The 22,196-nt window shown below is 44.5% G+C and overlaps 1 protein-coding gene across 2 annotated transcripts; it reads left to right on the forward strand.

Annotated features, from left to right (window-relative positions):
* Positions 1-1,531: 1,531 nt before the first annotated feature.
* gxylt2 (glucoside xylosyltransferase 2) lies at positions 1,532-21,685 on the forward strand. 2 transcript variants are annotated; one of them, XM_035632041.2, is made up of 7 exons: positions 1,533-2,026; positions 12,023-12,224; positions 13,292-13,423; positions 17,022-17,273; positions 17,652-17,775; positions 19,420-19,592; positions 20,407-21,685. In XM_035632041.2, exons 1-7 carry the CDS (start codon positions 1,716-1,718, stop codon positions 20,581-20,583), a joined length of 1,371 nt encoding a protein of 456 aa, XP_035487934.2. In that variant the 5' UTR covers positions 1,533-1,715; the 3' UTR covers positions 20,584-21,685. The 2 variants fall into 2 exon arrangements, with proteins under 2 accessions (XP_047188797.1, XP_035487934.2); XM_047332841.1 differs by lacking the exon at positions 13,292-13,423 and having other exon boundaries at positions 1,532-2,026.
* The last annotated feature ends 511 nt before the right edge of the window (positions 21,686-22,196 follow it).

Here is a 22,196-nt window from a genome sequence, read left to right on the forward strand (position 1 = left end):
CTTTCAATACTACAACACATAATTAACCTAAATTGGGCAATATTACCCCTATCCTTCTCACTTTGTGAAATGTATACCGTTTTTCTGAGGTAAGGATATTAATTAAAGATTATGCATCATGTGAGAGAAGAAATGATGAAGTTTATCAAACTGGGGTCAACACGAGGTCAGTCTTAAAGAGAGAGGTGCAAGATAAAATCAAGGGGTGAAAATGTAATTTTTTAAAAACACTTTGGAAAATACAACAAAGAGGCCATTGTGATGTCTTCAATTTTAGAATGGGCTTGATGAAAGAAGCCATACGACTCTTTGTGATCACTTGACCAGCAAAATGGTGAGGGAGGTTCCTTAAGTTGTCTTTGCCCAGGCATGTACAGTAGATGTAGTATGATTACAGTCAATTTCAATGACTGAGAATTTTTTTCTTTTTTAAACAGAAAGATTTTTATTGAATTTGTATTAGGTTTCCTTTCAAGGTAAGCGCAGGGACCCCCCCAAGACTGTGTGCTTTACACACTTTTCACTAATGACTGTGTGGCCTCAAAGGACAGCACCAGCATCATCAAATTTACAGACGGCACGACAGCCCTCCTGGGACTGATTACCGGTGGTTGCGAGACAGCGTATAGAAGGGAGGTGGCAGACCTGGTGAATTGGTGCAATAACCACAACCTTGCCCTTAACACTCACAAGACAAAGGAGCTGATCAACGACCCAAGTAGGAGGAGAGTGTCACACACACACACCACTCTACATAGGTGAGACTGAGGTTGAGAGGGTGGATTCCTTCAAGTTCCCTTGGTACCCACATCAGCAAAGATCTCACCTGGTCACAAAACCCTCATCAGAGCATCAAAATTCGCGACAGTGCTTCCTAAGAAGGCCAAAGAAATTTGGCCTGAGACGGACAATCCTCAGCAACATCTATAGGGCAACAATAGAGAGTGTTCTCACCAGCTCCATCGCAAACGTTTTCTTTTTACCCCAGAGGCCATTAGGCTTGTGAACGCACACTACACTTCCCCAGTAGCCGAACATTGAACTCTGGGTCACCGACTTATTTTAACAGTGCTTTTCTTTTTGCGGCATGAATGATGGCCGCTGAAAGGCTGATGATGTACTGTCAATGGACTGCTGACTTGAATTTGGATGCAGAAGATGGATTATGAAGAGTAGGGCAAGTGGGAAATGGGTAGTTAATGTGTAATTGCTATGAATGAGATTCAAACGTTGAATAAAACTCAGAGTATGAAAGATGTGGAAAAAGTTGAATACAAGCCGGAATGCCCCACTTGAGCTGAGCGCTTAAATAAAGTTTCTAGGGTCGAAAAAATGTGGAAGGAGAGGAGGGCCAAACATTTCAGGCAGATTTTATTTATTTTGTAGAATATCATGTGTTGTGTTTGAATGCTTCTGGCAATCACGCCAATTAACCAGACACAATTTATCCTTGTAGCGTTATTACAATATAATCGCGCGCTAGTCGTATGGTAATTACGGTAATGCCGCGGAAACCACGCCTCCCGCCGTCCACTCCTCCATGGACGGTGAGGAGCCCCTCTCCGCTCTCCATCATCATCCGCAGAAAGAAAAAAAAATGCGAGCGACGGACGGGAACAAAATGTCAACTCGGGCCGCTCTCCCTCACCCGCAGACATGAGCGAAGTGCCGCCCGCCTCCCGCACCCGCACCCGCAGCAAGTCGCCCTCGCCACCATGCGGATCCACGGCAAAGTAGCTGTGATCGCCGTGTGCTTCGGAGTTTTCCTACTTTTGTACTTTTGGGGGGGCAATGCCGCGGACGATCCGTTGCCGAGAGAAGTTGCGGAGGAGCGGGAGAGGCAGGGGGAGGAGGAGGAGGCGGAGGACAGAAAGTCCTCCCCGGTGCCCGCGGAGCTCCGGCGCGACGTCGCGCCGAAGTTTGCCCCGAGGGCGTCCACTGGAGTCGGCGTGCGCCCGGAGCAGCCCCCCGGGGGACGGAAGCGGCCCAGGGCGATCAACAGAGGTGCCAGCGTGAACGTGAAGAGGTGAGCGGACTTTTGTTTCTCTCTCTCGATCGATTTTCTTTTTTCCTCCCAATTTGCGCTCAAAGAAAAGCGTCGCCAAACTGCCCCTCGATGCCGAGTCCTCTACTCCTCCCGTCGCTGGGAAGTTTAAAAAGAGTGAGCGCGTCGGACGTCGGACGCTGGCCCCACGACAGCCTCGTCTGTCAGGGGACACTTCCGAGCAGAGGCCGCGATTTATCACCATCACGTCCTCTCGTTTATTGGACTGTGAATCACGCCGTTGCAATCGGGGGTGGGGGGAGGGGGGGTTGTTAGTGGGGAGCATGACTAATGTGATTAGGTCCAAATGTTGGCACTATTGGCAGAGAAGGACGCCAGACAACAGCATAGCAGAATGATAAATCATTACCTGACCTCTAAATCTTGATCGCTTGACCCCTTGGTGTTGTTTCGGGTCTTTCTGCTCTGTTTTTAAAGGGGGGGGGGGGGGCAAAGGTCACCTTGAAAGACATAAACGGAGGTGGATGTGGTGATACGAATGTGCGCGGAATAGCTTCACTGCAACGCAGGCGGGATATTAACTGGAAAAGACACAAAAGGCGGGGAAAAACCCATCCCGTTGACCGCGGCCTCCTCAACGTCTGCCAAAACTGTGTCGTCTGCATTGGTGTGAAAGGCTTGTCAGGTGTGATTTCAATTTTTTTTGCTTCTCCCTGACGCCACCGACAGACGCTCCGATGAAGACACGACTTTGTCACAGTCAAGAGACACAGTTTGACCCAAAGTCGGGAGTACGTCAGGTGCTATTTCTGTCCAAGGATGGAAGCCCTCTGTTGTGTCGCGCAAGCGTTCTAATTTGGGCCGTGTGCGTCCCTCGCCGCTTCCTCCCGGGTTGAGTGCCAGCGATGCCACGGCGGCCACAATGTGGTCCTGGAGATACCCGGCTCCGCCAGGCAGCAGCCGGTGATGTGTATTCTACTCCAGGGCCCGGCTGGAGGATGCATGGGGACAGTGCTCGGTAGATAACGGCCATCAAGGCGTTTCATTGAGGAAGGACCTTTTACGTCCTCCCAGAAAGCACACTCCCCTGTGTGTGCACGGCGCTGATAAGGGCGATTGGGTGGAAGGGGTCACAAGTGGCAGTAACTTAGAAAAGAAAAAAAAAGAAAGAAAGAAAGAAAACACAGGCTTGGAAAACGCTCCAAACTGACCGCTGCAATTAGTGTAAATACTGAGCATCTGGCCTGAGCCTCCAAAAAAACCTTCTGCTTCTGAATGCATGAGCTAATCAGATGGCTGTTTTATGTAGTTTGGGGGGATAAAAGCCAGAAGAATGAAATCTGAACACCGAGGACGTCGTTTTTCCAGGTGGTGGATGCACAAGCGTCTGCAAAACGATCAATACTAATATTATGATGAATGAATCGCAGGGACGCCAAGGATATAAATAGGACAACGTCGGGGCAGAGATTAAAACTGTGTCCCTCATATCCGCTGTCGACACCCTAGACATCTGTAAATCGGAGTGCCCGGGCAGATTTCCTGTGCAGCACGCTTTAATGGACAAACATCCCTGCTTTTCCTAATCAAATCATTTCCTCTTGACACATCACACTACTTCCTGTGGCCAGAAATAGAAGGAAGAGCCCCGGCTACCGGGCCCGAGACAAAGACAATGGCTCGATTCATCGGTAAAAGAAACAATCTGACATCATTTTAACAACTAATTGATGATCATTTATCAAGTAAAAAAGGGCAAACATTTTCAGGTTCCAGACTCTCAAATTTGAGATTTTCACGATTTCTTTGGACAGCCATGTTATACACTGAATGAATAATCAGTTGTGTTTAAACATTTTTTTTGTTGAGAGTGGAGTCAATATGCGCATAGCCAGAATATAAATATGAGAATTCATAGTGAGTATACAAATGCGACATATAGATAGTTGGTAAATATACAAAACTCATACAGTAACCATTCTCCTTTTAAGATTTGTGAGGGAAAAAATGACTTTTACATAAGAGAATATAAATCTTTACATACATAAATACACACACGTACATAAAAGAAAACAAAAAAACAACAACCCACCCTCAGTTAAACACAGCACCCAAAAGTTTAGGATCCTATATAATGCTTGTAGCAGATATCAATAAATAGCATTATATTCTATTTCGCCAAAATATTTAACAAAAGGTTACCAGATAGCATCGAATAAGTTCACCTGGTCAATTCTTATGTATCCAAGCCTCTCCACCTCCACCGGTATTGACAATATCATCAAGCCCCATTTGAATGTCTTTATCCTTCCACAACATCAACAAGCATTTCATTGCTGACATAAGACAAAAGATGATAAGTCATCTGTGAGCCATAGTAATGCTATATACTATGAATAACCAGTTGACAACGTATTATTCAACAATGTTGGCCAATTGTTGGTAATATTGATTTCTTAGTGGTTGAAAAATGTAATAAAATCATCATTTATAGTCCTTACAACAGGGTCTGTACCTGTAGGACACACAAACCTCCACTGTGATCCCTTCATTACCGTCAGACGCATGTGTATCATCATGAGCAGAGTAATACAGACGTGAGCCCTCTGTCTGCTTTGTTACGTGGAATTACCGTCTGCATCCGCAGGATTAGATGGGTGTTGATACTTTGTGTCGAAACAAATCCCCTGCTCCTGTCACTTCATATACAGTTAAGCAGCATTTCCTCGCACTAAAGGAGTGGCTCCCTGGCAGTGGCATTATGCACTGCTGTGAAAGTGTCGCCCTGCATGACTGAACACTATCCGCTCGCAGTTTTTTAAATCTCCCTTGTTACCTGGCCGGAGAGCCGCAGTTCTCTATCCGTTATCTGGGCTTATTCCCTTTGAGGTTGCCGGCGGAGGAGCCGTGGCGAGTGTGGAAGGAGAAACTGGAGAGAGTCTCCTGTTGAGTAGAATCCTGAATGAAGATCAGGATTTGAAGGCCAAAGCTTAGAAAGTGTCCAATCTTGCCAAAAGACAGGCCTGAATGTTTGACTGAAAGGACAAAGATAACAGTTTCTTAAACAAATTCTGGGAGCTCATTTAAATATGCTCTGCCAGAATACAGTCTGGATCCCCGCCATTGGGATGTGATTTCCCTCCGGCAGAAAACTTGCCGGTCCAATCACAACCGATTTTCTGATAATGGGCGGGGTTTATACCACGATGTGGAAGGAAGCGACTTTTGTAAACAAACCAAGGCTGCTGCTGATGTTTCCAAAATTCTCCCACAAAAACGGCAACACGAAAATGAACCAAGAGGTCCCAGACTTGTACCCATTTGAGTATTATTCTGGCTACGCCAGGCTACCTGTCGCTGTCAACAGTAAGTGATGCAGCAAACGCTGAAAGAATTCGGTGAGCCATTGGTCAGCTGATCAACCGAAACTGAATCACTTGCAACTTTTTGTAATCACTAAAATGTTCAGGGGCCTGTTTCAGGAAGCAGGTGTTGGCTAAAACTCTGAGAATTTTAACCCTGAAAAAAAGGGGAAACTGGGTTTTCCGTTCCAGAAAGCGAGTGAACCTAAACTGTAGGTCAGTTACCATGGTAACTGACGCTGTGAACCTAACCTGCTCGCTGGCAGGTTTTCTTGGAAAAAACGCAGAGTTTCTACCTAACTCCTCCCTTTTCCTGAACCTGATCCAGCTGTCAAAACATGACGTGTCCTTTCCCCCTTCAACCCGATCGATATGGAAGCAGAAATTAATTCAGTCGCCTCACGTCAGAGAGGATGTTCAGACCCGATGCTTTCATTCCCCGACGACTACTCAGTAGAACTTTACCTTTTCTGTCACAATCTATCACATATCTGAACAATATTCTCCGACCTTATTTCAGCATTATAATATCGCGGACATGCTCCGACCAGATCATAGTATTTGCAATGCCCTTTTTTTCTGTACATCAAGTTGAAATAGCCACAGATGTTTTCTTTGTTTAACATGTGGAATCTGATTAAAACCATATGCCTTACCTATCTGCACTTTGTTCCTATAATTCATTTTCAGCTGCAGCCACGTTATTTTTGTGCCAGTGGGATTATACCTAAATTAAAAATAATCAAAAAAACATTGCACGTTTTCAGACGTGAGCGAAATAATCGAACCCCGGCCTCCTGCGCAGCGGACAGTGACACTGAACATTATGCCAGACACGACATTATAGACACGACAATTGTGGAGAAAATATCAGATCGTTTTAAATCATTTGATTGCTTTATTTCAGTCTTACATGTCGACTCAGGCAGTAACTGTCTCACACACCAACTGCAGCTGTGATGCTCCTCTTTCTCAGAATTATCTTATTTTCTCCATAATCACGAAGTTGTATCTCCAACTCCAGCAGCGTGACAAAGACGGACCTTGTTTTCGCCTTGGTTGCCATGGTGACTCGTAGTATCGGAGCTCCGTTGATGATGGCTTTTTATATATTCGGCAGATACATGCGTGACTCCGTGTGAAAATAATCTGAGTTATCTAACTAACTCAGAACTGATGTTCTGGAACTCTTGAGTTTCCCATCTGAGAGTAGATCAAGTCAGAGCTCATGTTTAAGTTCAAAGTTTTTTAAACCTGCTTCCTGGAGTAGGCCCCAGGTCACTTATCCAACAAAAATGCCAAACATTTCTCTGTGTGGATTTTATTGGAAATGTCACGTTGTTGGGTTTTGGAAGAAAAGTAGCACACAAAAAAAAAAAAATGCTTGTGACGATAGTTTTCATCAAATTTCTGACATTTATGCATTAAGCACATAATTGATTCAGTGGCAGTTTAATTCCTATTAAAAGCTATTGCTCATCACTGACTAAAGAACTGGTGTTGTTGCTGTGAAGTTCACAGTTTATTCATTTTTTTTGGGACATTTGAAGCTTGTGCTTGTTGTGAATGTGAAGGAGCAGAGAATCGAGGCTCAAGCCCTGTGGAAGATGTAAAATGGTTTAACACAGTTGATTGTTCACATTTCTAGAGCTGTACAGAACTTTGGGTTCGGCCGTGTCGGTTTTCATCTGATACCCCACAGTTTGCTCGGGGGAAACAGCAGAGGTCCATAATGATAGATCTTTAGTGTAACACACACCACACAAGTATTTCACTTGTAACACACACCAAAGTTGCTGTGGAGACAGAAGGAATCACTCGGGATCTGTCAACCTGGGCAAATTTGAAAAACCCTGCCACTCTGCAGACTTCTGTTGACCTCCTGTAATTGAAACAGTGGCGTACCCTTGACCCTTTGATGGCGTCAAGGCGACACCAGTGTGTGTTGCCCTATAATAACCGGATCACTTTTCTGATTTGCATCTGCCACACTGACAAAACTCGTTCTATAAGCTATACATCTGGGGCTTGACCCGACGATCACACTGTAGCTTACAGAGAACAACTGCCAAAGCTTTCCCACTGGAACTTTGACTTGTGGATTTAAAGCATGAACTAAGAAAGGCAAGGCTGCTGTAGGAGTAGAAAGCAGGAAATGCAGAATTTGACCATTTTTGATAAAAAAAAATTCTATAGGGACTCTTTTCCATCACTGCACAGCACGCATGTTGGTATGTTGGTTGCTCATGTCCTGGTTCGAATTATCTTTTAAAAGGTGTTGGTTATCTAATTATCTGTGTGTTTTTGAAGGACAAATAGGAGAAGTGTTTGGGTCTCAGTTGACTAATGAGTCACTCATCAACAGGGATCGGGGTGCAGTCGGCAAATAGTGGTATTTCATGTTTAGGCATGTGCACATGCAGTACTGTACATCTGCGGAGGTTTGCATGTGTTTGCAAAGGGCATGTGCAAGAACCATGCTTCATCAGCCCCTGAGGAGTTTATTTTGAATATACAACAATAATAATTAGTTTCTAAGGGAGTAATCAACCGAAGACAGTTGGGATTGAACCAAATAGCCCATACAGAACAATTTAGGCAAAATACGTATCGGTCACACCCCTAGTATCGAGTGTCGAGACCTCACTTTCTTAGATCTGGCATATTAAAGTAACTCTCTTTTAAAATGTGCCCACAAAATGTCAACAGGGTGTGTCAGCACATCTTGGGTAAATGAAAAAATGTGGTTTTGGTGATTCAGCTGGACATCCATCCAACGCAAGTCATCTTGCAGCATAACTGCAATGAAAACCGGCTGCCTGTAGTTTGAGGCGTCTGGCTGTGGCCACGTCATCAACTGTTCATGACCAACCACGTGGGATCTGGATTCAGTCTGAAGAAAAATCTTTAGGTCTGTTTTGCAGAAGTGAACTTACCCAACGAGGAAGGTCAATAGGGCAACATATTCAACCTAATGGCTTCGATACACACTGGTTCTAAACCAAAGTGAACAAACGCTGATTAATGGAGTCATTTCAAGATGCTCTTTTGCTCTCGTCTCCTGCACAAGTAACATTTTTCTTTGACATCTTTTTTTCTCCACCTAAATCATTTCAAAGACTTTGCCTCGGTGCCTTGTAGGCAGAGGTTTCCTCTTTTGCTCACTCTGCAGCCAGGCATGAATCCAATCCTTTTCTACCTCTTCTATGCGTGTTTGACTGCTTCCAGATGTGGGGAACACTGGCATGACACAGAACATCACGAGTGCAGTTCATGCTTTATGCAACAAAGGAATTTGTCCTGTTTTTGTGTTGTTGTGTTTTTTGTCATCCAATTTCATGCGGGAATCCTTTCCAGCGCGTTTATTTTGCATGACTAAGTGCAACATAATTACACTTGTGTAGGAGATATGGATTGCATTTCCTGTGGAAAACAGGAATGTGAGTTCAACAACCTTGACTGTGCATCAGCCTTTGAAGCGTGGCCGACAGATTTCTCTGCACCGTCTCATTCATCCCAATCTGCGGTTCATCATTGTCCCTTAGCCATGCAGAAAACGAAGTGTCACGCTTGGAGGCTGCCCTTCAACCCACCTGTCAAATTTCCCCCTTATCTCCTCCCATCCATTTTATGGTTGACTCTTTGCTTCCTCTGGGCTCAGAGGAAATACATTTGGAATGGCGCGGCCTTTAGACATAAAACCATTTGCCTTCCCCCATTCTCCCAGCAAACGCTACTGTACTTGCCGAAACAAAAGGTTCTCTTTCTTATGTCTCCTCTCCCTACGGCTATGAAAATATTTATGCTGAACATGTTATTACAACCAACTCCATGTAGTGTGTGTGTGTGTGTGTGTGTGTGTGTGTCAAGTAGATGATGTTGGCCGTAGCTTGAGGCTCTGCTATTGTGCGAATGTTTCCCTATCGTGGTGGGAGATATTCTGCACCGCTGAGTGTATTTTAACTCGTCGGCAGCACTATCTCTGCAGAGAAAGCACGTTTTTACATCACGTTCAACGACTGCTTTGGCTTTGAGCGTGGAAGAACAAAGTCTGGCGGGAACTTGCAGAGCGACATAGAATTGGATTTGTGTGTGGGTGTGTTGGTGTGAATGTAGTGTTGAACAATGTGCGAAGGCACAGCTGTCACGTCTTTCAGTGAAATCCCTGACTTTGCACCTCATCTATCTGACAGCAAGATGGATGTGGGAATGCTATGTGCTTGAATGCGGCCCTCGTCTGTTCTGTCTTGGATCTGTCTTGATTCTCCAAAAGTCCAAAATGAATTTCTTTGCCGCAGTCGTGCTCATGAAGTGACATGCCATTACTGTACATCAGTGACACGTTGGCAGGTGTGCTGCTATGCTCTTAAACCGTATGCATTTGGTCACAGATGGAAGTGTAGCTAATAGATATATTTTCTCAATATGCAGTAATGATATCGCCCAATCTGTGTAGTCATAGGATGGGTGTGACACTGGATGACCAGCTGTCCTTCACTGCCAACATCGCAGTGACGACCCGCTCCTGCAGATTCATCCTCCACAACATCAGGAGGATACGTCCGTTTCTATAGGAGAAGGCGACGCAGGTGCTGGTGCAGGCTCATCTCACGCCTGAACTACTGCAACTCACTCCTAGCTGGTCTGCCGGCATGTGCCATCCGACCTCTGCAGCTCATCCGGAACGCAACCTACCCAAATTCTCCCACACCACACCATTCCTCCGCACCCTGCACTGGCTGCCGACGGCAGCTCGAATCCGATTCAAGGCACTGGCACTCGCCTGCCGTGCTGCGGATGGTTCAGGCCCTTCCTACATCCAGAACATGGTCAAACTCTACACCCCAGCCCGCCCACTCCGTTCTACCACCGCCAAACGCCACTCCCTCACTGCGAAAGGCTGGCAGCCACCGCTCTTCTAAATCCCGCCTGTTTTCTGTCCTGGCTCCTCAATGGTGGAGCGAGCTCCCTATTGATGTCAGGAGCGGAATCCCTCCAATGCTTTCGTCGCAGACTGAAAACTCACCTGTTCAGACTGAACCCATACTCCCTGAATACACTATTCTAAATTTAACAAAATATACTGCACACACTCATAAAAAAAGCACTTTCTTTTACTTTATGACTAATAGCACTTGAAGCTTTCTTTGCCTATTTCATGAATGTTTATGCACTTTGTTAACTTTTGCACTTTGAGTAATATCCCCATGTTTGAATGCACTTATTGTAAGTCGCTTTGGACAAAAGTGTCTGCTAAATGAATGTAATGTAATACAGTGTTCATATTTATATTTATATTTATTCAATCTATGAGGTGTTTATGGAGAGCCACCAACCTCAATTCATTATACTGCAACAATCCGTCAGATTCGGAATTAAAATGCACAGACATTAACGTGGGACCATGTAACCTATGACAGCAATAATTAATAAGCAATAAAACACACCCTCGCTCAACATAACACTTTCGGGGGGATTTTGCTGTTAGAGCCTTATGGTGCATTTGCACCAAACGTGAAGCAAATTTTTCATCAAATACAACGTCAGTGCAAAGATGCGACGCGAATAACACAAAGAGGAGAAGACGCCCTCACTCTTTTCAGGGCCAAAACTGTGGATTACAGAGAGATTCAGCATCCAACAGGTCAGATAAACACGGGTGACAGTGATACACTGGGGCGTTTTTTAAATACAATTTAAAAACTGGAGTCATAATATTGGTCGGAATGAATAGTAATTATAAAATCTGCTCAGAGAGTTAGTCTATAATTACAAATGCGGCTGAGCAGCTGATTACATTGTCATGTAAACGTGTCAGGCTTAACTACAGTGAAATGTGTGTGAGCGGCGATCAACAAATAATTTTCCATTTGATGGAATCATGCAACCAGGAAAAAAATGGTGTCCTGGGTTTGAATGTTATCTTCAGTACAAGTTCAAAGATTTAAGCAGAGGCGTGCCACGCGTGAATAACTGTGTGCAGTTTCAGTGGAGGGTTTTAGTATCCTCATGGTGTTCAAGTGCTGTTTTATTAGCTTTCCCTCCAGCGTGTCAGTAAGGCTCAGAAAGTGCAGATATTATTATTTTTTTAATGTTCGTGCCAAGGCTTTTAATAGTGCCACAAAATGCAACAATTTATTTGGTGTCTGAACTGAACAAGAAATATCAAAGCCTGATCATGAAATCCAAAATTCCATAGTGGTCCATGTCGGTTTCAAATGACATGAATTCTTTCAGAACTTTTGTTTTGTATGTTTTGACTCCAGTTTAGTCCAGTACATCTGTTGTAGGTTTACAAATTTCTCCCCACGAGCTGCACGGGCTAATTTACAAGCGATGAGTGAGGGAAACAAGGGTTTGTTGAAGAAGTGATTGTCAGCAGTTCCAAACCCCCCTCCGTATCCCCCACACATGGCCTTGGCCCATTTAGACCCGACGGCACTGATGGGTGGAGAAAAACTGCAAATCCTGCACATTCTTTGTACGATTAAAGGAGCCCATTTTATCTCCCTGCCTTTATTGTAACATTGCATTGAAAAGAGGACATACCAGTGTAAAAGTGTGTAGGTTTATTACTTTACTGGACATTTCCTACTTTCTTGTGTACTAAACTGTCACTGCACTCTTCATTTCTACCTGTCCACCTCTTCTCTAGCAAACCGCAGAGCCGCATCGCGGTCCGACCTGTGATGAGGCGCGCCCGTGCTGAGGAGTTCATGCACTTGGCCGTGGTGGCTTGTGGGAATCGCCTGGACGAGACGCTCGCCATGGTCAAATCAGCCCTCCTGTTCAGCCTCAAGAAGATCAAGTTTCACATTTTTGCCGAGGACCCCTTGGCCCCACAGTTTGAAGAGAGGGTAAGACGCCTTCAGCTGCCTAATGCCTGAATGTATGTGGAGCAAATGTCAACGCAACGGCACAAAGTCAGATGCGGTGCCGAGAGAATCCTTAATTAAACACAGCGCTCGGTTTCTGCTCCGTACACGTCTTCAGAGGAATGCCCTGAGTCGTGATTTAATGCAGCACATGTTAGACATTTCCTCTCCCTTTGCCACGGATGACATCAAGATCAGAGCACTTTTTTACTCGGCCCCCTCTGACTCAGACGCACAGATACATAATCCTTTTTATCTCAAGGCCGGGGCATAATATATCACCAAGACACCCCAGCGATTCCTGCCGTACCCTGTAGCACTTCAAAGTCACCTTTACAAAAGGTGCCGGGCATGTTTTTGATTAGTGCCTCCGATCCCGTGACTAACAGTCTGTTAAAATGACCACAATTAATGGACCTCAAACAGCACCTTAAAGTGCTTTCAAATCTAAAACCCTGAACCTGTGAACTCGCTGTCAAGTGCGTGTGAATTATTTCCATGTGTAGGAAAGAAATCCCCCCTGTGGAAGACGGCGAGTTTGTGGTAGTCAAGGCCTTGGATTACGTAGCGCGTGCTGGGTTTGTACAGCAAGGAGCTTATGGGGAGACGGGGCGTAAAAAAACCACATCAGAAAAGTCCGGTCCCCATCTCTTTGGATGTTTTGTCCTCGTCAGCACCGGCCCCGACAACTGCTCGTAGCGCTCTCGCTCTGTGCAGGGCCAAAACTGTTGGACTGTTGATTACGGAAGGGATTCGGCCTGTAACAGCTCGGATAAACACGGGCGTCAGTGATACACTGTGGACTTAGAGACACAGCCTTCCCTTGTTTAGACTATTGTTTCATTTTAATAAAACAACAGCCGGCAGCTGCCAGGGCACGTCACCATGAGACGTGACGTCGTTGTTTGACATGGTTGATAAGTCTGTGAAACGACAGAGAGCTTTCGGAACAATGATTGTTTGTGGTGGCTCTGTTTCTCACTCAGCCTTTTGAAGGAAAAAAAAGAAGCCCGTTAGACACAAAGTGTGATGTGTTGCTTTACTTCCAGCTGAACCAGTGGCCTCGCTCCGTCTCAGCCATGTTCCGGTACGCCGTCTACCCCATCACCTTCTCCGTGGGGAACGCCGACGAGTGGAAGAAGCTCTTCAAGCCCTGCGCCGCGCAGAGACTCTTCCTCCCCGTAAGGCTGCAGCTCTTATCTCCCCTCATCTCCTCCGTCGCCACGCATAATGTGATTAACCAGTGTTCAGAAAAGAAAAAAGAAAAAACGTCATTAATCCATTCCGTTGCTGCTCAAACAGCGTTTTCCCCTTACCCTTTATTTTATCCCAGCGTATGGTTATAATTTATTACTGGCGTGGTGAGTGATGATTTCACACCTTTTCTGCAGCATTTGCGTAACAAATAAGCCGTCTCCTGGGACGCGGTCCAGTAATTTCATCAAGTGGAGGTTGTGCCTGGCTATTGATTTTCTGTTTCTTGCTGGCGTTCGTTGAAATAGCTGTCGGTTTACTTGGCATGTAATGAACATATTGCGGGTCAGACAGATCCATAGTTTCTTTTTTTTCTCTTACTGCAGGGCAATCAATGAACATTCACTATTCACTTTATTAGGAACACCCACTGAGCACCTTATAGGAGTCTTTTTGCCTCTACAATACATTTTTTAAGGAGTGGGCTTGCCCAACCTGATTCAGTACCATCACATGCTTTTTTTATGTTTTGGCATTTAATGCTACAAACAAATCAGAGATACACTTGCGATGGATATATGATCGGACAACTAAATCTCAGGAGTTGATCCAAGTGCGAGATACTCTATAAGTCTGGCGTAGCCAAACTAACATTCAAATGCATATTATTTGTGATTCTTGATTTCCAAGAGGCGTTACCAAAATGCCTCCGGACGCAATTGGATAGACCTTCAACCAGTGAGAACACCGAATCATGTGACGTCTGTTGAGCGACGCAAAAAAATGCCAACAACAAGAAGACGAGAGCAGAGAGGAGATGCCTGTGATGATGATTCCACAATGTCTGTGAACGAGCGTTGCCGTTTTTGTGGGAGGAATGTGAAAAGATTGGGTACTTTCAGTCAAATGCTCGTTCATCAGGTTGTTTCCAAACCCCGCCCTTTGTCAGATAATAGGCCCTGATTGGACCGGCAAGTTTTCTGCCGGTGGGAAATAACTTCCCAATGGAGGGGATCCAGACCGTAGTCTGGCAGAGCAAATTAAATGAGCTCCCAGAATTCATCTGGGTCCCAGGCTAGTCTAACACGGCAGCTGATAACATAAGAAGTGTTCAACTTTACTCGGCAAAGGTAGTGTCTTGGTACACATCTGATATTCTGATTCCCAATTTCTCAAATACCTTATTAAACATTCATCATTCATCGGGGTGCACACCACTTGTCTGATTGCATTCCCTGGTAATGTGCAGGTCACATCGGTCACATTAATGTTTTCTGAGCCAGGGGGGGATCATGAATTCATCAGCGAGCTGGTTCGACGTTGCAGAGCAGACAGAGACCGATACAGCAGAGCCGGTCCTGAAGGACAAACACTGTCCAACACTATGCCCGTTTGTCTTCAGTGTCTTTTTGTGGGTCTCACAAAAGTGACCACACAATAGCCTGTAACAGCTACGTACATGTTTTCAGAGGGAACTTTGATGCTTATTATGTGGACAGTCAGTCTTTGTGGTTTACAATCCATTAGTGCAACCACACCATTTGCAAAGCACCATTAATACCAATCTGGAATATCAAATTATAACCCCCCCACCCCACCCCCAGCTCCGCGAATTCAGTCCTCCTCATTACCTGTTATTACACAGCTGCGGACATGCACACAAACATTCAGGGTTGTTGAAACGGTGGTCCGCCGCTCTGTTGGGGCTTGTCGGGATTAGTCGCAGCAGCTCCTCGCTGCTGTCAGCAACGGTCTGCGGTCGAGCAATCCGCAGCCGAGTGACACGGGTTCTTTTGGCACTAGTGAGCAGCTGGAGCACAAATACTACCACTGCTCCCAGTGGTTCTGTCTTTATCGACTGTGCCCCTCAGACTTTATCGACCTCATTAGGAGTGTAGCAGCTCTGCCATGGAGGCAGCCTGAAGCTCTGTCTGTCTGTCTGTGCCGCATATTAAATGGTTCATTTTTCGTGGTGCACTTTGTGACCCTGTGCTAAACTATGAAGTAATGCACAATATACTCTGTCCTTACACGATATGTGGGGGAAGTTATTTTGGCTGTCTGAAACATAGTGTAAACTCTCACAGTCTGCCCACTCTGGCTCCATGGCAGTGCAGGAGTGAAATACTAATTCTATCTGTGCCGAACTCCGTGTAATTTGTCTGCCGCGCATTGACAGCTCAATTTATCAGTGGATACTGGAAGTAATTATCTCAAACGACTTGAGTGTTTGACGACATGTGAATTCTAAGATGCTCTTCCACGGAGCACCAAAATTAAAAGTCTTGATTCTGACTTTAAATTTCTTTTTCATCACAACACACATCGCAAACCGAAGAAACAATAATGTCTGTCAACTCTTTCTGAAAATGCTTGAACTTTTCCAAACGACGGTTTTGTTGTGTTAATAACATCTGAGCGAGTCGGCGTCCGACGGAAAACAATGTTTGTGCACACAGGGAGATGTAGAATGACACAGTGAGAAAATATCTATTTTTTCCCCCTCATGTTAAGTACTGAAGACCGTCTACAGGCTTTGCTGTTTTAACTCTTCTTCTAGCAAAGCTAGCAGATTGGCTCTAGGGATGGTAATGTCAACCGGTTGTCCCACCTCACTGATCCACACTGAAATATCTCAGACTAGTGGGTGGACTTCCTCTAGTTTTGCCACCACGCGGTCGACATTTCGGTTTCATCTTGATAACTACTGCATTGCCATTTGGTACAGACATTAAATGGTCCCCTTGGGATTAACCTATGTGATCCCTTGACTTCTCCCTTGGGCCGTCATCAGGTTGAGCCTAAAACGTCGTCCATCAATTCAGTTCAGGGCTGCAACTAACAATTGTGATCAATGATTTTCTCATTTATTCAGTTTATTGCTGGATCTAAGAATTTACTCAGGAATTGTCTCTTTTTTTTGTCCCCCCAAGCAGCATTCCAAAACCTGAAAATATCCAATTTAAAAAAACAAGAAACACGTCCACATTTGAGAACCTTAAACAAGAGAATACAAAATGACTTAAACCACTGATCGACTATAGAAGTGGTTGGCAATTTTCAATCAACTAGTTGATTAATCGGCTGATTGTTACAGCATTACTTGGGTTTATGACCAAATAACTATAAAGCTAAAGAAACTCCCTTTGACCACAGCTTTACCTTGTGTGATACAGTATATTATGAATATTCGCCTGATAACACGTTAAGCTAAGAGTCATTACACTTCAGCATTTTAGCGTGATCACTGTGAGGAACTGCTTCGCGGAGCTGCGAGCTCGGCTCTTTTTTTTTCTTCGTTCAACTCACTTTATCTCCACTTAAACATTTAGATGATCTGATCTAAACCTCATGATGCTTTCTGCATACTTTGCGATTATAATTTATTAATATGCGAGTTCTCGGCCTGGGAGAGCAGCAAGCTGTTGGCAAGCTGTGTGCAGATGGGGGGAGTGTTTGAGAGCATGTACGCACAGCACTTTTATTTATGTAACTTCGTGTTTGGGTGTTACATGGTGCAATCGTGTTCTTCAGATGAGAGGCTGGTCATAAATATTCGGCCGACGGCTGTGCTCGTGCTTGCAGGTCATCCTGAAGGACGTGGACTCATTGCTCTACGTGGACACGGACGTCCTGTTCCTGCGGCCCATGGACGACATCTGGGGTCTCCTGAAGTCCTTCAACGGCACACAGCTGGCAGCGATGGCTCCGGAGCACGAGGTCCCCAAGATTGGCTGGTACAGCCGCTTTGCACGCCACCCGTTCTACGGGGTCACGGGGGTCAACTCCGGGGTCATGCTCATGAATCTGACAAGGATCCGCAGCACGTTGTTCAAAGTAAATTGTCACACACACACACACACACACACAGTCATATTTCCCCACACTGTGATGAGTTGAACGCTTAAGTGAGATTTGATGTCTCTTTTGCATTCTGAAGGGTTTTCTTTTTTTAATTTTTAATTTTTTCCTTTGAGCTGAACTCACAGGCAGAGTGCTCTGAGTGGGCTGTGATTGAAGCTTTCTGATTACCATGCCAGCATCACAGACTTGTGCCCTTGGAACTCAATTTAGCAGCTTCTCCAGTTCTTAATACTGCCGGCAGATTGCAAAAGGAAGCTGGAATATATATGTGCTCCTCCTTTGATGATGTGTTTTTTTGGGGGGGAGAGGGAAAAAAAGGCTGCATCTGAAACGTTGTTGTTGGTATTGCAGAACAGTATGATCCCCAGTGGCCTGTCGTGGGAGGATCTTCTGCATCCGCTCTATCAGAAGTACAAGAACCACATCACCTGGGGAGACCAGGACCTCCTCAACATCATCTTCCACTACAACCCAGGTACCGTCCCGTTTTGCCGCTGTATTCATGCCGTCCACACTGAGAAAACAAAAAGGTCGTGCGAATTTAACTCTGCAGTTTCACACTCTTCACATTACGATGTGACTTATTTCACTGTAAATAAACCAGTCTACATTATGAATGTTTATCAGTGAACACATGTGGCTGTGGCTATAGGCGGTGGCAGACTTTCAGAAGCAGAACGAGTTTCCAGCTGCAGCAGCCAGATGTGGGCATTAAGTGCTCGGAGCCGTTGGCAGAGCAGGCGTCAACATTGCCGAGTGGAGCGTTCAGTTTGCTTTACATGTCATCGCTTTGAGCTGTATACTCCAGAGGGACACTCACATCGGTTCATAAGCGCGGTTCTCTCCTGTTGTTCCGTGTTCTACAGCATCTTAAGACTTCAAAGATCTCTTCAGTTCAGGATTTGATGGAGTTTAAAAGGGAATTAAAAATGAGCGGGTGTTTTGATTCGCTATGTTTTGTAGTGTAAATAGAAAACATCTGTATATTTGGTACAATGTCCCATACTTGAACCTGGGCTCATTAGAATGTTTCATACAATAAACATGCATTATTTTTATTATGGGCTCAACTGAACAACTTCACATGAGCATCCATGCCATTGTTTGAATTTTATCCATACATACAGTAAGTACACATTCCCACTTTGCAGGTGTGGTATAAGCTCCATCAGCCATTGAGCTGCTGCTCTGGAGCAGTTGGTAATTGATCACTTTACTCAATGCAACCTCACAGTGTAAACAGTTTATTAGGATTTCACTGCTCTTTTCTTGCCATCTTTGATCAGTGTAAATACTTGAAAATATGGGCGAAAAGGAACATTCAAACTGATAAGACTGCTCCCAACCAGTCCATTGTCTGTTCCCTGTACTGTTTTTCTTTATATTGTTTGTGCTGTTAATGTATGGGACACATACTCCTGGAACCGCCCTGGAAGAGGATGTCATGCGACCCGCAGGAGGATGCTTTTCTATGCGCATCCATTACTGTAAAGAAATGTCACACCATTTGGTTTATCAGTGAACCATCAGCGCATTATTTATGTCTAATGCATGCTTGTGGCCAGTCAGACAAGGCAGGCCAGCGATAGTCATCAACAATTGAATGTAGAGACCTGAAAAGGCGTTTGCAGCATACACACTGTGTGAGGGAGGAACTGTCATTAGAATGAATGGGGCGATCCTCTGGAACAGTGTATCCATACTGATGGAGCCACTGAGGGACAGTATATGCTCCTGGCTGTGCTGCACACGCATAACGTATTCTACTATTTCAGGCTGCATATTTAGTTTTCTCCTCACAACAACACCACAGTTATTTTACAAATCCTATGAAGATTCCTCCAGTCATTCAAATGTGGTCTAATGGATGTTGGCACTACAGTAGGTGGAGTGGAGGAAGAGTATCCGTCTGTTTGTTAGGTACCGTTTTGAATCAAGCCCCTGTTTACTGCGAGGACGGGACAGAAATGTGATCTGCCATTGTTCAGTCTTTCCACATAAATTGTTCTTGGTGAACTGGGGAATCGCTTTTATTAAACATAATATGCCACGCACCGACCTGTGTTGATAATAAATCTGTAACGGTGTGATGTGTGTGTTGTTTTTCTTTTTTCCCCAGAGTGTCTCTACATCTTCCCCTGCCAGTGGAACTACAGGCCTGATCACTGTATGTATGGGAGTAACTGTAAAGGGGCTGAGGAGGAGGGCGTGTCCATCCTGCACGGCAACCGTGGAGTGTATCACGATGACAAGCAGCCGGCCTTTAAAGTGGTCTATGATGCAATACGTGATGTGAGTAAGCAGGATATTCACAATATGGTACTGCTGCATAGCGCCCTCTATTGAAGCCCCACATCCTGTGCAAGGTGGACGTTGTTGTTTGCTCTCAAAACAGCCTCTTCTTAATGTCGATGATTCCACAAGATGTTGGAAACTTTCCTCGAAGGTTTTGCTCCATCTTGCATCACATCAGTTTTTGTAGATTTTTCCGCTTAACCTTCTTGCTGCCAATGTCCTGTTCTACCACATCCCAAAGGTCTGGTGACCGGGCCACCGGAGTTCATTGAACTCACTGTCATGTTCATGACTTGGTGCATTATCAAAATGGCAATTGGAAGATAATTGCATATTTTGGCCATTTGTGGCACTGAAGTTGTGTATTGCCATATTAATACCCTGGATATTATTTAAATATACAATAAATTACAATTCTATTATCAAGCCTTTAATAGATTTGTATACAAATGTTTTCAATTTCATTTGTGGTGTGTTGAACTGCACCTTTGAGGACACCAGCTCAGGAAAAGAGCAATTTTCTCTCTTTGCTTGCTTTTAACAATCTGGGTCAGTTTTTAAATTTAAAATTTGTTTGCTCTGGGAGTAGAGTCTGTGTCGTCGTCGACCCCCCCCCCCTGCTCTGTTGAGATAAGCCTCTTATAGATGAGCTGTGTCATAATTTATGATTAAAGGAGAAACCCCTCCTAACCCACCGCTGTCGAAGTCATTTGTAAACACTGTTTAATATGTGATATGTTCCATTAAAAAAAAACAATGAAGTAGCTCTGGGGGGCAGAACTGATACAGGGTGATGTCTCTGTCTCTGCAGTTTCCCTTTGAGGACAACATGTTCCAGTCGCTCTTCTACCCCATCCAGACCAAGTTCCTGGACACGGTCAACACCCTGTGTGGTCGCATTCCTCAAGTCTTCCTCAAGCAGATAGAAAAGACCATGAAGAAGGTGTTTGAGGAGAGAGTGATCCAACACGTCAGACCGCACAAATAACCAATGGAGAAAGAGGACTCTTCTGTTTTAATCCGACCACGCTACGGACCGTCTTTGCTGTGAACTGTACGTCACACCGGCATCTCCCGAGTAGAAGTGACGGCTCAGCGTTTGCAGTGTATTCGACACGCGACACTTCATGGAAAATGGTCTCATGAACATTATGACCCTCTCGTGGTGGCGTGGGTAAAAAGCCTATTGTATACAGAGAAGCATACAGTGCTGGTCAGTGATGCCGTAGAATAGGTTTGCCTTATTGCCGTCTTTAAATGTTCACATCCCAGTTACGTAGGTGGTGATGAAATGTATGAGAATGTTGAAAAGCTACAGTGGAGAAGGGGAAAAAAATTACTTTTTTCTTCAGAATAATTAAAGCATCGGCTCTTCATCTCAAGCGTAAAGGCAAAATTGAGGGACACATTTTGTCAATCCAGCGTTTGGCTAAAGTATCTGCCGTCTTTATTTTTTCCTCACGAACATGGTGTCCTTGAAACAAAGTCAACTTTGGGCTTTGGGAACATTTTACTACTTTGAGTAGTAAATTCATAAACCACTCCTTTAAAATCACGTGAATGTTTTACCAGCAAATGACTTGAAATGTGAGCCTGAGCGAAAGAGTGCAGATTGTGAGGTATTGGTGTGTTCTGCAGTTGACAAATGCCACTGACAGTGTTAAATACAGGTCAACAGAGCAAGAATGAACTTTTTTATGTTACACGCCGAATGTTAAAATGCACTTTCAGAATGATATTTGGACTGGACAGTTGTTTGGTGACACAAGACGTTGCGCTGTCCGAGTAAATCAATACCAAAAGTGCTAGCGTTTAAAAGGTGACATACTACAACACTACCGCTGATTATGTGCCATATATTCATGTCTACCATGTTTACTATTATAAGAAAGTGAGTGGTATAGATGTGTGTGTTTGAGTGGGTATCTTAATTTGTAATATGAAGTGTGTTATGTTGTGAACACATATGGTCATATGTTTTAGCAAATGTGGCTTGATTGTCCAAATGTATCAAATGATTCCGACTGGAAACTGAAAATGGCTGTGTGCAGTCATCATGTGTTTCTAAATAAAACAATGCAATGTCCAGAGCCGGCCTCAGCCTCACTTACACAAAAATGCCATCTACAAGATTGCAATACGAAATTGTACTTGAGGTGGAAACTCTAGATGAAAATAATTTCTTCAGCAATGTACCAAAGAATTGTTTTGCGAATGTGTGCCTTATTGATCGGTTTAATACTTAATAGTAAATGGATTGCATTTATATATTGCTTTTCTATTTCTTCACATAACAGATCACACTCACCAATTCACACATTCATACAGCGCTTGCTATACATAGTGGATTGTCTATCACCCGCACATCCCATTCTTGCACTGTCGACACAGTTGTCAGGCGCAATTTGGGATTCAGTATCTTGCCCAACGTCACTTCGACATGCAGCCTGGAGGAGCCAGGAATCAAACCACAGACCTTTTGATTAGTAGACGACCCGCTCTCCCTCCTGAGCCATAGCTGCCTCATATTATATTACTGGGATAATTTTGCCAATGCTTTGAAACTGAATTCAGCCCTATCTGTCATCTACCAGTGGCTGA

Source organism: Scophthalmus maximus, chromosome 6, assembly GCF_022379125.1.
Source record: "Scophthalmus maximus strain ysfricsl-2021 chromosome 6, ASM2237912v1, whole genome shotgun sequence".
Taxonomy (NCBI): Eukaryota; Metazoa; Chordata; class Actinopteri; order Pleuronectiformes; family Scophthalmidae; genus Scophthalmus; species Scophthalmus maximus.